Source organism: Mesoplodon bidens, assembly GCF_964165515.1.
Source record: "Mesoplodon bidens genome assembly, chromosome: 2".
In the NCBI taxonomy this organism is placed as follows: Eukaryota; Metazoa; Chordata; class Mammalia; order Artiodactyla; family Ziphiidae; genus Mesoplodon; species Mesoplodon bidens.
In genome coordinates this window covers 119,646,013-119,660,797 of record NC_138177.1, presented here as the reverse complement: position 1 = coordinate 119,660,797, position 14,785 = coordinate 119,646,013, and the positions used below count along the sequence as shown (strand labels likewise).

General features: G+C 39.9%; 1 protein-coding gene across 2 annotated transcripts in view; it reads left to right on the top strand.

Moving 5' to 3' along the window:
* ST6GALNAC3 (ST6 N-acetylgalactosaminide alpha-2,6-sialyltransferase 3) overlaps positions 1-9,424 on the top strand; it is a 571,072-nt gene extending 561,648 nt beyond the window's left edge. For both annotated transcript variants that reach the window (XM_081218386.1, XM_081218387.1), the window contains exons 4-5: positions 6,047-6,154; positions 7,218-9,424. In XM_081218386.1, coding sequence (XP_081074512.1) covers positions 6,047-6,154; positions 7,218-7,404 — 295 coding nt within the window. In that variant the 3' untranslated portion in view covers positions 7,405-9,424. The remainder of the gene's footprint in view (positions 1-6,046; positions 6,155-7,217) is intronic.
* Positions 9,425-14,785: the final 5,361 nt, after the last annotated feature.

Sequence of the window (14,785 nt, the reverse complement as noted above, 5' to 3'; positions counted from 1 at the left end):
TTGATTAATTCTTTTATAAAACTTCCTTTTTGCTCCCGAGTATAGCAGATTTGAGAAACTGCTGCCAATATTGTGCTGTCCAATAAATCTCCATTGTTGGGAGGGTCTGGATCTTCTCTGGGCTTTAATAAATGATTATTATGTTTTTGAAATTTTTGCTTGGAATGCCCCAGGCCTTGTTTGCATTAGCTTATGGAAGAAATGAATTAGAAACAGTAGGACCAAAGGCCCCCAAAGGAACCATTCCATGAAGAAGAGGCAGGCACAGAGATGGAGGCAACTGGACTCCTCATCCTTGTTCCTCGACACTTGTTTCCCTTCCTCATTGTACGTTCCCCATTGCAGGCTACGACCTGCCCTTTGGGTTCAGGCCAAGTGAATTTGCTGATTCTTAGGGCTGTGTTGAAAGATAAGATAATAATTCAGTATTGAGCAAACCTGAATGGCTTCAGATAGACTTGTCAAGAAGGAGAAGGAAGTAAGATGCTTGGCTGGTGAGGAAAGCCAGTGGGACAGTGAGAAGCCAGAAAGGGAACTGTAGATAAGGAGAGCCTGGAGAGCCTGCATTTGGGGTCAGAGACATCCCCATGGCAAACCCCCTGAGCCAAAGACTATACACCAGGGAGTCAAGAAGTCTACTGCCCTCTTTGGGCTCAGGGGAGCTTGGAACAGAGAGGAATCTTGTGAAATGTGAAAGAGAACTTATTACACAGGACATACCCCACAACAGAGAACTGTCTCATTTAAAATAGGCCAAGGGCTTCCCTGGTGGTGCAGTGGTTGAGAGTCCGCCTGCTGATGCAGGGGACATGGGTTCGTGCCCCGGTCTGGGAAGATCCCACATGCCGCGGAGCGGCTGGGCCCATGAGCCATGGCCACTGAGCCTGCACGTCCAGAGCCTGTGCTCCGCAACGGGAGAAGCCACAGCAGTGAGATGCCCGCGTACCGCAAAAATAATAATAATAATAAAAAATAAATAAAATAGGCCGAGATTAAAAAATCATAATATAGAGAAAGTGCTATTATTTTGCCCATCAAAGTATAAGCTTCTTGAGTTTAGAGCCCAAGTCATTGAGCTAATCGTGCTCAATAATTAGAGCATCCTGTGAATAGATAATAAGTTCAATGTAATTCAGTTTTCTTTTGAAAAGTAACCATTTCTGTTTCCTCAGTTCCTCCCCTGAAATTATCCCACAGGGAAATGTCACTCACTAGAAAGTTTCAGCTTGCCAGGCAATAGGAAAGAAATGCTTCATAATATGTTTCCGGAAAGGAGAAGGTGAGGGAGCATGCTCAGAAGCAAGCGTGCAGGTGAATGAAGGATGCTGACAGCCACAAATATTGAGACTGATAAACATAAGGCCAGCATGACAGACAACGAATCCCTGTGGCCATGTGATGGCCTTTAGACATCAAAGAACAGGAGTAAACATCAAGAGGCATGGTAGCTTATATTTTATTGGTAATAAACTAGATGAAAGATCATATTTTAAATGATATGCCTTCAAGCATGTGCTACATCAAGGTGTTGACAGCATCATTTTTCCAAGAGATGAGCCAGTTAAATTTAAGTTGTTTCCAAGTGGTAACTATTTTGATTACCAAGGAGCAGTGGGATGCAAAGCTTGGCCGGTGGAAACAAATGATTGATAGCTTCCTTTTAACACTCCTGCCTTTATTTTCCCCTGCATAGCTCATTATTCTGCTGCAGTAATTTAAGCTTTCCTATTGCACTGAGTTAGGGGCTTAAATTCTCTTATCGTCCCTATGGGAATCTTGATTGTTTATTTGTAGATGACAATAATTGTTTTTATCGATCCCCAAATGTGGAAGGTATAAAAAGTGCCATGGCTGATGGCCAGCTGGTACATAGTGTTGCGTGCATGAGTGACAAATTACAAGACAATATTTGGTCCCAGAGGAGACCCTTTTAGAATTTTTTAAGGCATCTGATGGTTATCGCTAGGTCTCTCTAAGCTGAAAAGCATAAACAACTTCATGTACATCAGCTCAAGTCTTTTTGTTATTGTTTTTTATTGAACCTGCAAAGGTCTACTAGGGTATATAATTTATACTTCCTCCTTTCTAGTACACCCACACAGCAGGAGAGTTTAGAAATGGTGCAGCTACAAGAATTCCCAGATACAGTGCCATTCAAGCCAGTGAATTCCCTTAGGGACCCAGATCATCAGGGCATTTTTTCAGAAGAATTCCTGTATTAATCCAGAAGCTGCCATTATTCCACTGCAAGTATCGTTATATGGACATTAGCTCTGAGTATTTTGAGAAGAAACCACTTTCCTAGCCCCAGCAAGTATTATCGGTAGGAAACCTCACATGGTACCACATCCTAAATATATCAGAGACACCAGGGAAAAAATGCAACTGTCTAATTAAGTGCTGTTTGTAGGACAGGGCACTTGGGCAGTATGAACCTCCCAGTCTGAATCAAATGCAACACAGTTTGCTTGAAGAGCTTTTGAGCTAATTATTATGATGTCTATCCAGAATAATCCAGAACAAAATAAATTAGGTTAGGCTTAAAAGTAATCAATATCAGAAACGTAAAAATGTCCTTATTAGGTGGTGAGATGGAAAGATCTTTGACCAGATGCCAAACCCTGAAATTCCTGACCCTCTTTTCCTGTGGTAAAGAGAAGATAAATATGTAGAGAAATCACTTTGACAGTTGTACCCTATGGGGTTCTGTTCTGAAAGCTTGGCAGTTGAACTCTCAGACATGAATATCTGGGCTGGATCAGAGTGAGCCAGGGGAGCTTACTTTGCAGAGGAGGGGTCCATATGTCACACAAGTGATCCCCCCTTTATTCCAGGGCTCTAATATTATTTTGATCCTTGACAGCAACTCCGTGGAGGGACTGGCTCCTGGAAAAATGCATAAAAAGAAAAACAGGGCTTCCCTGGTGGCGCAGTGGTTGAGAATCTGCCTGCCAATGCAGGGGACACAGGTTCTAGCCTTGGTCTGGGAAGATCCCACATGCCGCGGAGCAACTAGCCCCGTGAGCCACAATTACTGAGCCTGCGCGTCTGGAGCCTGTGCTCCGCAACAAGAGAGGCCGCGATAGTGAGAGGCCCGCGCACCGCGATGAGGAGGGGCCCCCGCTTGCCGCAACTACAGAAAGCCCTGGCACAGAAACGAAGAGCCAACACAGCCATAAATAAATAAATAAATAAATAAATAAAATTAAAAAAAAAAAAAAAAAAAAAAAGAAAAACAATTTGCCCTAATTTGGATTTTTTTCTCACTCAAATTAAGCTTTACCCTCAGTGCTATGGCTGTGCCTTTGGTCTTAGCCATTCCAACACCTTCCATGAGCAATCGTGTGAAAGAGGAAAACATGGACCTTTTCCCTCCAAAATTTAGTGACTGTAGCCACTACCATTGCCAGGTAAAACTGTATACCCTTTCTATATACACCCCAGGCATTTAGTGGCATGCCCATCACACAAGTGTGCATTAAATGTGACCTGATCAATTAATATGCTTGTTAATTACCCATCCAACACACGTGGAACATGGAACTGCCAAATGGCTAAAGAATAAAACAGATTGACCACTGAAGGTGATGATTGCAGAATCACTTGATTTTAAAATTAGAAGAAACCTTAGATAGGACTAGTTGAACTATCTCACTTTAGAGACAAGGAAACAAAGATGACCCAAAGAGGCCAAATAAGTTGTCCAAAGCTTGACATTTGAGTAGGGGCACAGCTGGAATGGGAAACAAGACATCCTCACTTCTGTACTGCACTTGGTACTGACTCTGAAACTCCACTTTGTTACACTGATTGTGACTAATTGTGATAACATGTGTGCCTCCCTCCACTAGACCGTGTACTCTTTAAGAAAATATCCCGGGCTTCCCTGGTGGTGCAGTGGTTGAGAGTCCACCTGCCGATGCAGGGGACACAGGTTCGTGTCCCGGTCCGGGAAGATCCCACGTGCCACGGAGCGGCTGGGCCCATGAGCCATGGCTGCTGAGCCTGCGTGTCTGGAGCCTGTGCTCCGCAACAAGAGAGGCCGCGATAGTGAGAGGCCCGCGCACCGCAATGAAGACTGGCCCCCGCTTGCCACAACTAGAGAAAGTCCTCTCACAGAAGTGAAGACCCAACACAGCAAAAATAAATTAATTAATTAATAAACTCCTACCCCCAACATCTTCTTTAAAAAATATTTTAAAAGATTAAAAAAAGGAATCAAAGGATTCAGGGTCCTAATTGTAGCACACTGATGGCTTGGTCCTGGAGAACTGCAGCAAGGATATTGGACGTCAGTGGGAACACCTACTGGCTGGAGTTCTGTACCAGTGGTGAAGTGTTAGTTTGGAGGAGAAGAGCCGGCCATGTTCTAGTTTACCAAGACATCTAGATGGAAGATAGGAAACATAGTCTTTTTAAGACAGTGGTGCTACTCAGTTGCCAAACAACCTGGGTGACCCAGATGCCCCTACGGGGAAAGTTTTCAGCAGATGGGCAGTCATCTGTTTTGGATGGATTGGGTTGTCTTGGCTAAAGACAAATATGAAGATCAAATATTCCCTTGAACCATTTGGAACTTGACAGAATCCTCCAATCAGTACTTATCTAATTACTCTCCCCCTTCAGCTACTGTACTTCCCACCTCTTCCTTAAACATACCAAGCACACTCCTCATATTTGTGATATGGAACACTTCCTGGGACACTCTTCTCTCATATGGTCTGTTGAGCAAGGGGCATCTGTGTCTTATCACCAGGAGTAGAAGTCCAAACACTTCTGCCCACTGTATCTTGGTATTGGAGTCACAAAAGAAAACACAGCACAGTCAAGCACTGGATAGAAAAATGCTATCCTCACACAGAGAAGAGATAGAGCAAGGTCAGCTCTAATAGTGGGCATCGGTCCCCCACAGCCAGCAGGTCCCTCCCAGCAGCTGACACAGGCTCTTGGCCTGCATGCAACCCTCTTGTGCCACAGAACAAAAGACCCCAACCCCTTTTTAAAGGAGATGAATATAGCAGTGAGGTTAGCCATGTGCCATATGACATTTAAGCAAATGTGTACAACTTGACTGTGAAACAGAGAAAGATACTCACACACAGGGTGATAAGTCCAGCACAGGCTGTGAGAACTCCTTGATAAGGAAGTGTTCCAGGCCCAAGGCCCACTCTTATGTGACCAAGAGGGTGTTGAAAGGCTATCCACGTGAGGCTGCCTTTCCAGTATGGCTTACACGGTTTCTTCCCATTCACTCTCTCCCACCCCCTTTTTTCCCAGATCTTTGCTTCTGTTATCAAAAAGGCCTTCCCTGATCAACCTTTATAATATAGTCATCTCCAGATCCAATCCTCTGGCCTGCAAGAAGACAAAAGCCTTGGTTTTTGTGATAATTACTGCATCCACGGCACCTACAATGGTGAGGGGCACAGAGTAGATGTGGTGTTCAATAACAGTGTATTAAAGAGATTGGTACAATAGGTCTTACAAAGGAAAAGTCTTGTCTCACGATGCCTGGAAAACAGTGAAGGAAAACTTTTCAGATGCTTTCACAGACCAAGTCATTCACCTGCACTGCATCCAATTTTCACTTAGCAAGCCTCAGAGAAAGTGATATGTCCAGGTAAGTAATATAACACCATTATCACTCAGCTCCCATCAGGGCTCCAAGCAACTTTAGAAAACCTGTCCTCTGATATACAGTACTAATTTGTGTCTTACGGGAAATCAAATAAATTATTTTTCACCTGAAGGGAGCAGGGTTATTTAACTCCAGATATTCACCATTTGGCTTCTCTTCCATACAACATAGCTTTTAGGCTTAAGGTACTAAGAGTGAGAGCATGCCTATAAATTATTCACAGATAATTCGAAATAAGTGTTTATCTTTGACAGATTGTCAAGTTTCCTTATGCTTTTTCCTGATAACAAGGACTATGTTTTTGATAAAAATGTTACCCGTTTCTCATCACACTTTGCTGTTGCTCTGTGTATGTCTTCTGTGTTGTTTTGTTTTGTTTGTCATTGTTTGTTTTTGTTCCGCCTACAGAGTCCAGTCTGGCTCTTATCTCAGCACGGGTTGGTTTACCTTCATTCTGGCCATGGATGCCTGTTATGGCATTCACGTCTACGGGATGATAAATGACACCTATTGCAAGTAAGATCACAGGAAATTATTTTTATGCATCTCCAATTCTGATATGTTGTCAAAATTTCACAATTCATTTTAATATCATAAGTCTGAGAAACAGATAAAGCAACAATTATTTCCCAGCATTCTTTGCTGACATGACATTTTACTGTCAGTGCATCAAGTTGTGACTTTTAGGGATGATAAAAAAGAAAAATATTTACCACAGTCTAATGTCAAATGTCAGAAGGAACATTTTTCCCTTAGTCTGAGGCATATCAGGGACTTGTGGCTTGGAAATGCAGAACAAGTTCAGTGGTTATTTAATTTGCAGAGCAGGTTTGTCATTTCTGTTGCTCTAATGGTTGATAGATGGCTATCTACTCAATGGTTGTATTTGATCTTGAAGGACAAAATGTCCTGAAGCCTCAGAGAAGCTGATACCTTAATGAGAATTCCTGGAAATTATATTTCACTACTAAGTGAGTAATCTGCCAGATCCTTATTTAAAATGGGTATGTTTATCCACAGTATATTCCTGCTGGTGGGATCGTTTCTAAGTAGATAATAAAACAAACGTTCCATGCTTCATGAAGGTAATGAAATATATTTCCCTACCAACAATTGGCACAATATAATTCAGAGAGTGTTTTAATCATATTGTCAAAATGGTAACTAAGCCACAATCTTCATAATCAAATATTTCTGCCCTAACTATAAGCATAATGGAGCACAGATGAACCAAATATCTTACTCTGAAAAATCACTAAGCTTCTTCAAGCTCTGCAAGAGCAATCAGGTTATCCAAAGTTTGTTTCCATTATACACCATTTCCTCCTTCAAAGGATAGCTATATTTTTGCATGTAATTGGTGTGATATATAAATTTTATTTGATTTATTAAAGCACTAAGGATCTGGTATGTCTTCCTAAAAGCTTTTGTGTATAATAGCTTTTAACTGAGTTCACGGACAAGAATCATGCATGGGTTTGCAAGTAAATGCATTTACTGGGCACATAATGGAGTCTTGTAAATGAATACTTCATTCTTCATCTCAGTCTTTCTCTCCTTTTCTTTATTTCTTTTCTAGGACAGAAGGGTATAGAAAAGTCCCCTACCATTACTATGAACAAGGAAGAGACGAATGTGATGAATATTTTCTCCATGAACACGCCCCATATGGGGGGCATAGGTTTATCACTGAAAAGAAAGTGTTTGCTAAATGGGCCAAGAAACACAGGATAATATTTACACACCCAAACTGGACAGTGTCTTGATGTTGGCTTTTCTGACCTTGCCACACCACTTGACATGATCATGATACTGCAACTGTGATGCTAATGATGCTGATGCTGGTGATGATAAAGGCAACAACAATGATGATCAAGTTTCTGTACATTCTCAGATATGGACGGTGATTCTGCCAGTAATTTGAACTTGGGATTTCGTGGAGGGTAGTTGTGCTCATTACGTTCTTTCTGAAGGTTCAACATTTCATACTGCACTTTATAATCTAACTGGAATTGAAATAAAGGCCAGTAACATGACAAGAGTGACCTAAGAAATGGGAAGATTATCCTTCAGGAGAGTTGCCCAGGATTCTTGGACAGTGAGTAACTTCCAAAAGCCCTGGGATTTGGTCTCATGAGGCAAGGTTATTGACTCTGCTGTCTGTTGAACCTGAGCAGCTCCACCATCTTGAAGAATGGTTGATTGTCAAACACTGACCCAAGAAATGCTTTCTGGGTACAAGGGTCTTGCCACAGTAACTAGTTGGCCTGGGGGCAGGAAAGGAATCTCTTCCTGACTTACCATCATCCTACAGTACCTCCTACAGCTAAAGCCTCAGGCCATTTCCTAATTCACAAGGAAGATATGGACATCCTTCCCACCAGGATTACTTGACTATCTCAAACACTTCATTCAAAATGGGCTAACTAACAAATCTTCTTGAATTTCTACTCTCATCACTCCATTTTTACTACCCCCCAAAATATAACTAAACATATTACTAGAATGATCTGTATTAATGTTTAGTTATTTTTGGTTGAGTGCTAAATATTTCAGAAAGCTATTCAACAAGTAAGATACCAACACTGTAGTAACATAGACTGTGAAAACATTCTTAAAACATAACCAAAAGGGTTTACTAACTCTGCTTCAACATCCAACAACACAAAATTTTATGCTTTTTAAAATCATGGAACAGGGAAAGCAAAGCATATTTTTACATCAATTTGTATCCTACCATACTTCATAATATATATTTGTATATTCAAATTTCTATTTTATAGGCCCAAGATGTGTCTCTCCACACATTTCATTATCATTGCCAAGTGCCAACTGTTAGACATGGAGAGGAAATGATTCTTTGTATTTAATCTGACCAGAGCTTTTGCCTTCTTGGGGTTTATTTTCCCCAAACTGTATCAGTTACTATACCATAATAACAATAATAATAATGACCTTGATGTCCAAAGTGCTTTGTCATGTAGAGTCCTTTCACATATGCTGTCCCATGTGATGCCCGTGACCACTCCATCAGGCTATTGCCTATGCATTCTGACATATTAGCAGATGATCTCTAATTTGTTCATTGCTATGATATATTCCAGATAGCTCCCCTTGCTAATATTTGTATAGAATAGAGTTTATGTAGACTAGTAACCAATTGATTTCAGTGCCAAATACAATGTATTATATCAGGATTACGCAAAAAGTATCCCAAGGATGGCCCTGGCCATAAACTAGGAATTCTGTGAACAAAAGTACTTTTGATTTTTTTTTTCGTGGCTCTATTTAGGTGGGAAAAGATGAGGTAGCAGAGACAACAGGAAGAAATAAAAGCAAAGAAATACTGTTTCTCATCCCCATCTTAAGATTACTTTGTTCTCCATATATTCATTGCTCATTAAATATTAGAGGGTTGATTTGCTGAGAGAGTAGCTAAGAGACCAAAAACATCCTTACCAATGATTCAAAAGACAAAAGCTGGGCTTAATTTACAGCCTGTTTTGGAGGCTGGAAGTGATGATGCATTTCACCTTGGGAGCCCTTTCCAGGTCTCTACCAGTGCTGAGTCCCATGATAGGCTACCTTTAAAATGGTCCATCTTGGACGAAAGCCTCTTTCCTGCTCTTTTCTACCATTTTAATACCTCAATATTTACATCCATAAAAATGACCAAGTGCCACTTACATTGTTGGAACTATTATTGTTGTTATTCTTTTGTTGCTTCCTTATGTGATTTTCAGTTCTACATATGCTAGTTTTTGTGAGCTAATGATGGATAGAAATGCCCACTCAAAGAAAAATAAACAGATGAAAATGTCAAAATTGTAATACAGACTGTTTTTCCCCCCTGTTGTGATACAGAAGTTCCACTTTGAAATAAAAAGGAAGCTTGGTTATCAGAGTGTTTCAGGGAATGACATAATGTAATTTATTTAGTTTCCTGGTAAATGGAGGACCAACCCTATTTGTTTTAGCCCTTACTAATGAGAAACTTTGGAAAACATCCTTGCTCTCCTACTTCACTGTCGCGGTCTCTGATGGAGACTTTTGCAGAGCCCTGCCTCCCTCACTCTATGACAGTAGGTATGTGTAGAATAGGCAGTGTTTCCTTTGGCGTGGTAAGGGGGGGCCTCCCCTTTCCTCCCTTCCCTTTTTTTCCTTAACTAAACCCCAACTCTACACTTTTTATTGTTGTCTCTTATCTCTTTTTTTCTAAAATTGGGAAACGAAAACCAGATTATTCTTAACATGGAGACCTAATTGAATGACTCCCAGTGTCATCATCATTTTGATAGAATCACATGACTTATTTTTCTCTGCATTCTTAATGTTCTCTGCTTCCATTTCCTGTTCCTCTTTACCCTCAGCTTCCTAATGTGGAAACATAAAGTGGAAATTTAAAGTCTAATTTCTCCCATGTTGAGAAATTTTCCATCTAAGATTTAATGATAGAGAAGAGAATGGTAAAGCAGCAATTCAAGGAGAGACCTTTGTAGTGCAAATTTCTGGTCCATTTTCTAGCAACTGAAAGAGATTTCATCCAGCACCTAAACATTGGAAAATTTAACTGATTCATCACTGATATGTATACATCCCAGAAGTTAAGTAATACCTGCAAAAAATAAAAATATTTCAATAGCATCCAAGGCTCTAGGCAAATGGACTGTGGAAAATGGCCACAATTTTCTGAAATCAACATAAAAATATGCAAGCTAAAGATAATAAAGTAAACATTATTTTTAATTCTGCAGAATCCTTGATAAAAAGCAAGAAAATTTTAAAGGGTTTTTTTTGTTGTTATTGCGGTACGCGAGCCTCTCCCGTTGTGGAGCACAGGCTCCGGACGTGCAGGCTCAGTGGCCATGGCTCACGGGCCCAGACACTCCACGGCATGTGGGATCTTCCTGGACTGGGGCACGAACCCGTGTCCCCTGCATCTGCAGGCGGACTCTCAACCACTGCGCCACCAGGGAAGCCCTAAAGGGGTTTTAAAATGAATGTTGGAATCCTTTCTAAGTTAGCCTAGTGATAAGTACTAATTATTTATATTGTTATGATGGTAATGTGCATTAGAAACCTTTTAGAATATATGATTTTACATTATTATCAAACCTATCAAAGAAAAAACAATTTGGGAGGACGTTTGTATGTATGCACATAGAGTCCCTGTGTGTGTGTGTGTGTTTGTGTGTGTGTGTGTGTATAAAGATATACATGCAATCCTATATTTCTCACTGATGTGTATAAATCACAGAAAATCTGTTTTAGACTTTATCTGAAATTTGTGGGGTTACATTTTGAATCCTGAATAAAAAAGAAAATCCAGATTAAATGTGCCGATTGCTAAGAGTACATAAAATCATATTCAGTGGCTGGCCAAAAGAATAAAGCTAGAGAAGCTGCTAAATCTAGAACTGAGGGCACAATTAGATGCCACAGTTGTCACAAATCAGACCTGGAAATATAACAATCTGTATCGTAGCCTCTGCTGATTGCAGCTCAGCTAAAGTCACATCGAAAAACAGCGCATCAAGCTCCATTTGCACTGATGTGAATGAACATTGGTCCCCCTATTCAAATAAGCCTGTCTTTACTGTAAGCAAACTCAGATTTGCATGATTTTTATTATATGGCTAGAGAACTGTGACCACTGTGGAAAAGAGAAAATTATATAAGGAGATTGCTCTTTGAGGATTTGGAATGAATCAGCTGATGTGGGAGCAAGAGTCTGAATTGGGGACCTTGCTGACCTTTCCAGAAGTATAAAGCCACTAGAAGAGAATCACTCATTACTTCCTCAGGAAAAAAACAACACTAAAGTACTTCAACTGGTGCTGTTAATTGAATGTTAATTATAAGCTCAGTTTAATTTCAATAAGTGAGAAAATATAATCAGATGGCTCACCTTTTTTTAAAACAACATACCCATCCAGGGTTTAATGTGGCATGTCAAATGCAAAGAACAAACTCTGTTGTCCAGTGTCAGTTGTTTGCATGTCTTAGCACAATAAATGATTTATAGTCCCAGGGCCAAGAGGGAAAAATGCTTTCCCCTTAACTGTAGTTTTAAGAGGCAAGACCTCATCATTTTAATAGTTTACATAGATCCCATGACTAAAGGGGCCAGTGCTAGCCTTTGTAAATTGTCTTGACTTGTAAAACTGCAAGGGGCTTTAGTGACTAAACAATCCAACTCCTGCATCTTGGAGTTCAGGAAATTGACTGGTAGAGGTGAAGTGGCTAGCTGGTGGCTATAAAACAGACTAATGGAAGTACTGAGACTTAAATTCTTATCTCACGTCTCCTTTTTTAATACTTTTTCCACTACGTTGTTCGTTTTAGCACAGAATAGTAGCTGGAAAATGCGTAAGTGACTCATTGGAAGAGTCTATTCCTGGAAACCAGTAGCTCCAATTAATGTTGATTCTACTCACGATCTGAGAAATTTCTATACTAAAGTATATAAATATTTGCATAATTGAAGTAATATCTCAGTAATTGTTGATATGCTCTATCATCTATGTTGTTGCTTATACTGGGCCATGTTTGATTATCATAAGATTCTAGGATTAGTTTAAAGTATGTAAAAGTCAGTTTCTTCTTTTTTTATTGAGTATGATGAAGCCACTGATAGTCCTAAGATCTGTTGAGTATGGAGGTTGCCTGGTGTAACTGGCAGGTCCTGTTGTTGAATTATCCCCAGAGCCTAACTGTCCTCATCGTGGAACCAATTCAGTTGCCTAGGTTACTGAAATAATTCATCTGTACTGGTAGGTGAAATGTTACCTTTGGTATCATGCTTATGTTTGTACTACACATGATTTTGAGCCCACCTACTCTCTGGAAGGTAAATCAAATGCCCCACAAGACTCAATCACCATGAAGATTGAAAGGGCTTTTTCTTTACAGCCCATTCACGTGATACTGTTAGAAGAGGAGAATTTTGAAATATATGCACTAGGTTCTGAAATGGCTCCTGTGGCTCAGAGATAGCATATTGTCCTGTTCCTTGTTTTTGCTGAATCTTATAGAAACCACTAGAGTAAAATTCCATGTAAATTGCTAAGGCATCAAATCAGAACTGTCCTTGGGCATTGTAACATTGCAGAAAACGTCATTTTTTTTACTTCTCTACTTTTTTTTTTTCTTTTCAGAAGAGGCACAATTTGTTTATGGAGTAAGAAGCTCTTCTTTCTCCACAGATATGTCTCCTTTTGTTCCTGCTTTGGAGACTTCAGAAAAATAGAAGTCCACTTTCATAAAAATGAAGAACATCTTGACAAAATAACCAATTGCTAAATTCATATATTTGCCTACATAGTGAGCAGCTTCTTCTAAGAAACTCCAAAGGGACCAAAAGCAGGGCATTTCATGGTTCCTTGTTACCTAACTTACAAAGCACTCATTTCCCTGTGTTTAACTTTGTTGTCATTGCTACTGAGTAAAACCCATTTCTATTACATGCACTATATTTTATGCTTCACTCATTTTCCTAAATTCACACAATTTTTGCTGTAGTCTTTCATTCACTTTAAAAACCTATAATCTTCACCTATTTATAGAAGAAACTGTAAATGCACAGTTGTGAATTTGGTGAGGTTTTATTTTCCTCTGGCACCATATTGCTTTATTTATAGGCATCATGTCTTAGAATAAAGCTTACTAAGTGGCAATGGACTACTGGTATATTTCAGTTTGATTTACTTTTACAACAAGATAAATGAGGAGAGGTGAACAAAGCCAGAGAGTATATGTCACTGAAGAGGAAAAAAAAAAGTTGGGTGGCAGTGGGGTGGGGAGAGAGAGAGATTCAATATATTCAATATCCAAGGCAGAAAGATGTCTAGGATACTACTGCAGACAATGGCAAGAGAAAATGTTGGTCAGCCTCCAGAATTTGCTTTGTCTACATTAACTATCTGATGCTGAAGTAGATTTCCTATCTTGCTATGTAAGACCTGTTAGCAAAGTTGGGTTAGTACATAAGCTGCTTAAAATAGAGAAGTCTTCCTTCTTTTCTCCCTCCCTCTTTCATTACTTCCTTCCTTTCCTCCTTTCACTCCTCCCATTCTCCCTTATTTTCTTCTAGAAAACTCAGCACACTTGCAGTTGAACATCATGCATGGATAGTTTCTCATTTTACAAATTAGCTTACAGTTCTTTACCAAACTCCATAAGAGACCTTTATTTGGATATGATCTTAAAATGAGAGTGTTTCTGGTAATAAAGTAATAATAACCTATGCTTATATGTCAGGTTTATTAAAGGACTGTTATACCTCATTCAGTCACCTCAAATACTCTGTGAGGTATGTAATGTTACTATCACCATTTCACGTATGAGAAAACTGAATCACAGAGAATTTAAGTAACTTGTTCAAGCTTGACCAGCTAGGGATAGAATGAGGTTTTGAACCCAGGCAATTTGACCTAGAATCAATACCTGGTTGCAATAGGCTAATAGATGTAACCAAAACACCCCACCCCCAAATTTCAGTGGCTTAACAAAATAAGGTTTGTTTCTCTCTAAAACATGAGTCCCCTATAGATGCTCCTCTCTAACCAGCTTGTCTCCAAGGATGACTCAGAGACACAGGCTCCTTCCATCATGTGGCTTTGTCCTCCACAGCATGCTTAGAGACCTCCCTATGTAGCCTGCTAATAGGGAAAGCATGGGGAACTTGTTTTTCAGGCAAGCCCAGAAGTGGTGTACATAATTCCACCCACATCCTACTGGCCAGGCTCAGTCATGTGACCTGGCAATGTTGTCTGTGTGCCCAAGAGGAAAACAAACAGGGCTTGATGAACATTTAGCAGTCTCTGCCATAATATTCTTAGTCATGATGATATATAGCCTTGTGCAGCTATATGGATGACCCATTTATGTTCATAATCCTTATCAAGAACACAAGAAAAAAAAACTGCTTTACATGGATGTCAGTACCCACACCTCAACAAAATAAACTAGGGAGCAAAATGCTGTTTTAGATCTTATGCCAAGAGAGGATATGATTTCCTTTACCAGAGAATGTGAGATGAGAAACTAGTAAGTAAGAAATACTTCTAAGCATTTACCAACAGTAGACTTTGAATGTCTTAATGATCTGTGGTTAAAGTAATACAGACTGATCCTTGTCTCTGATCA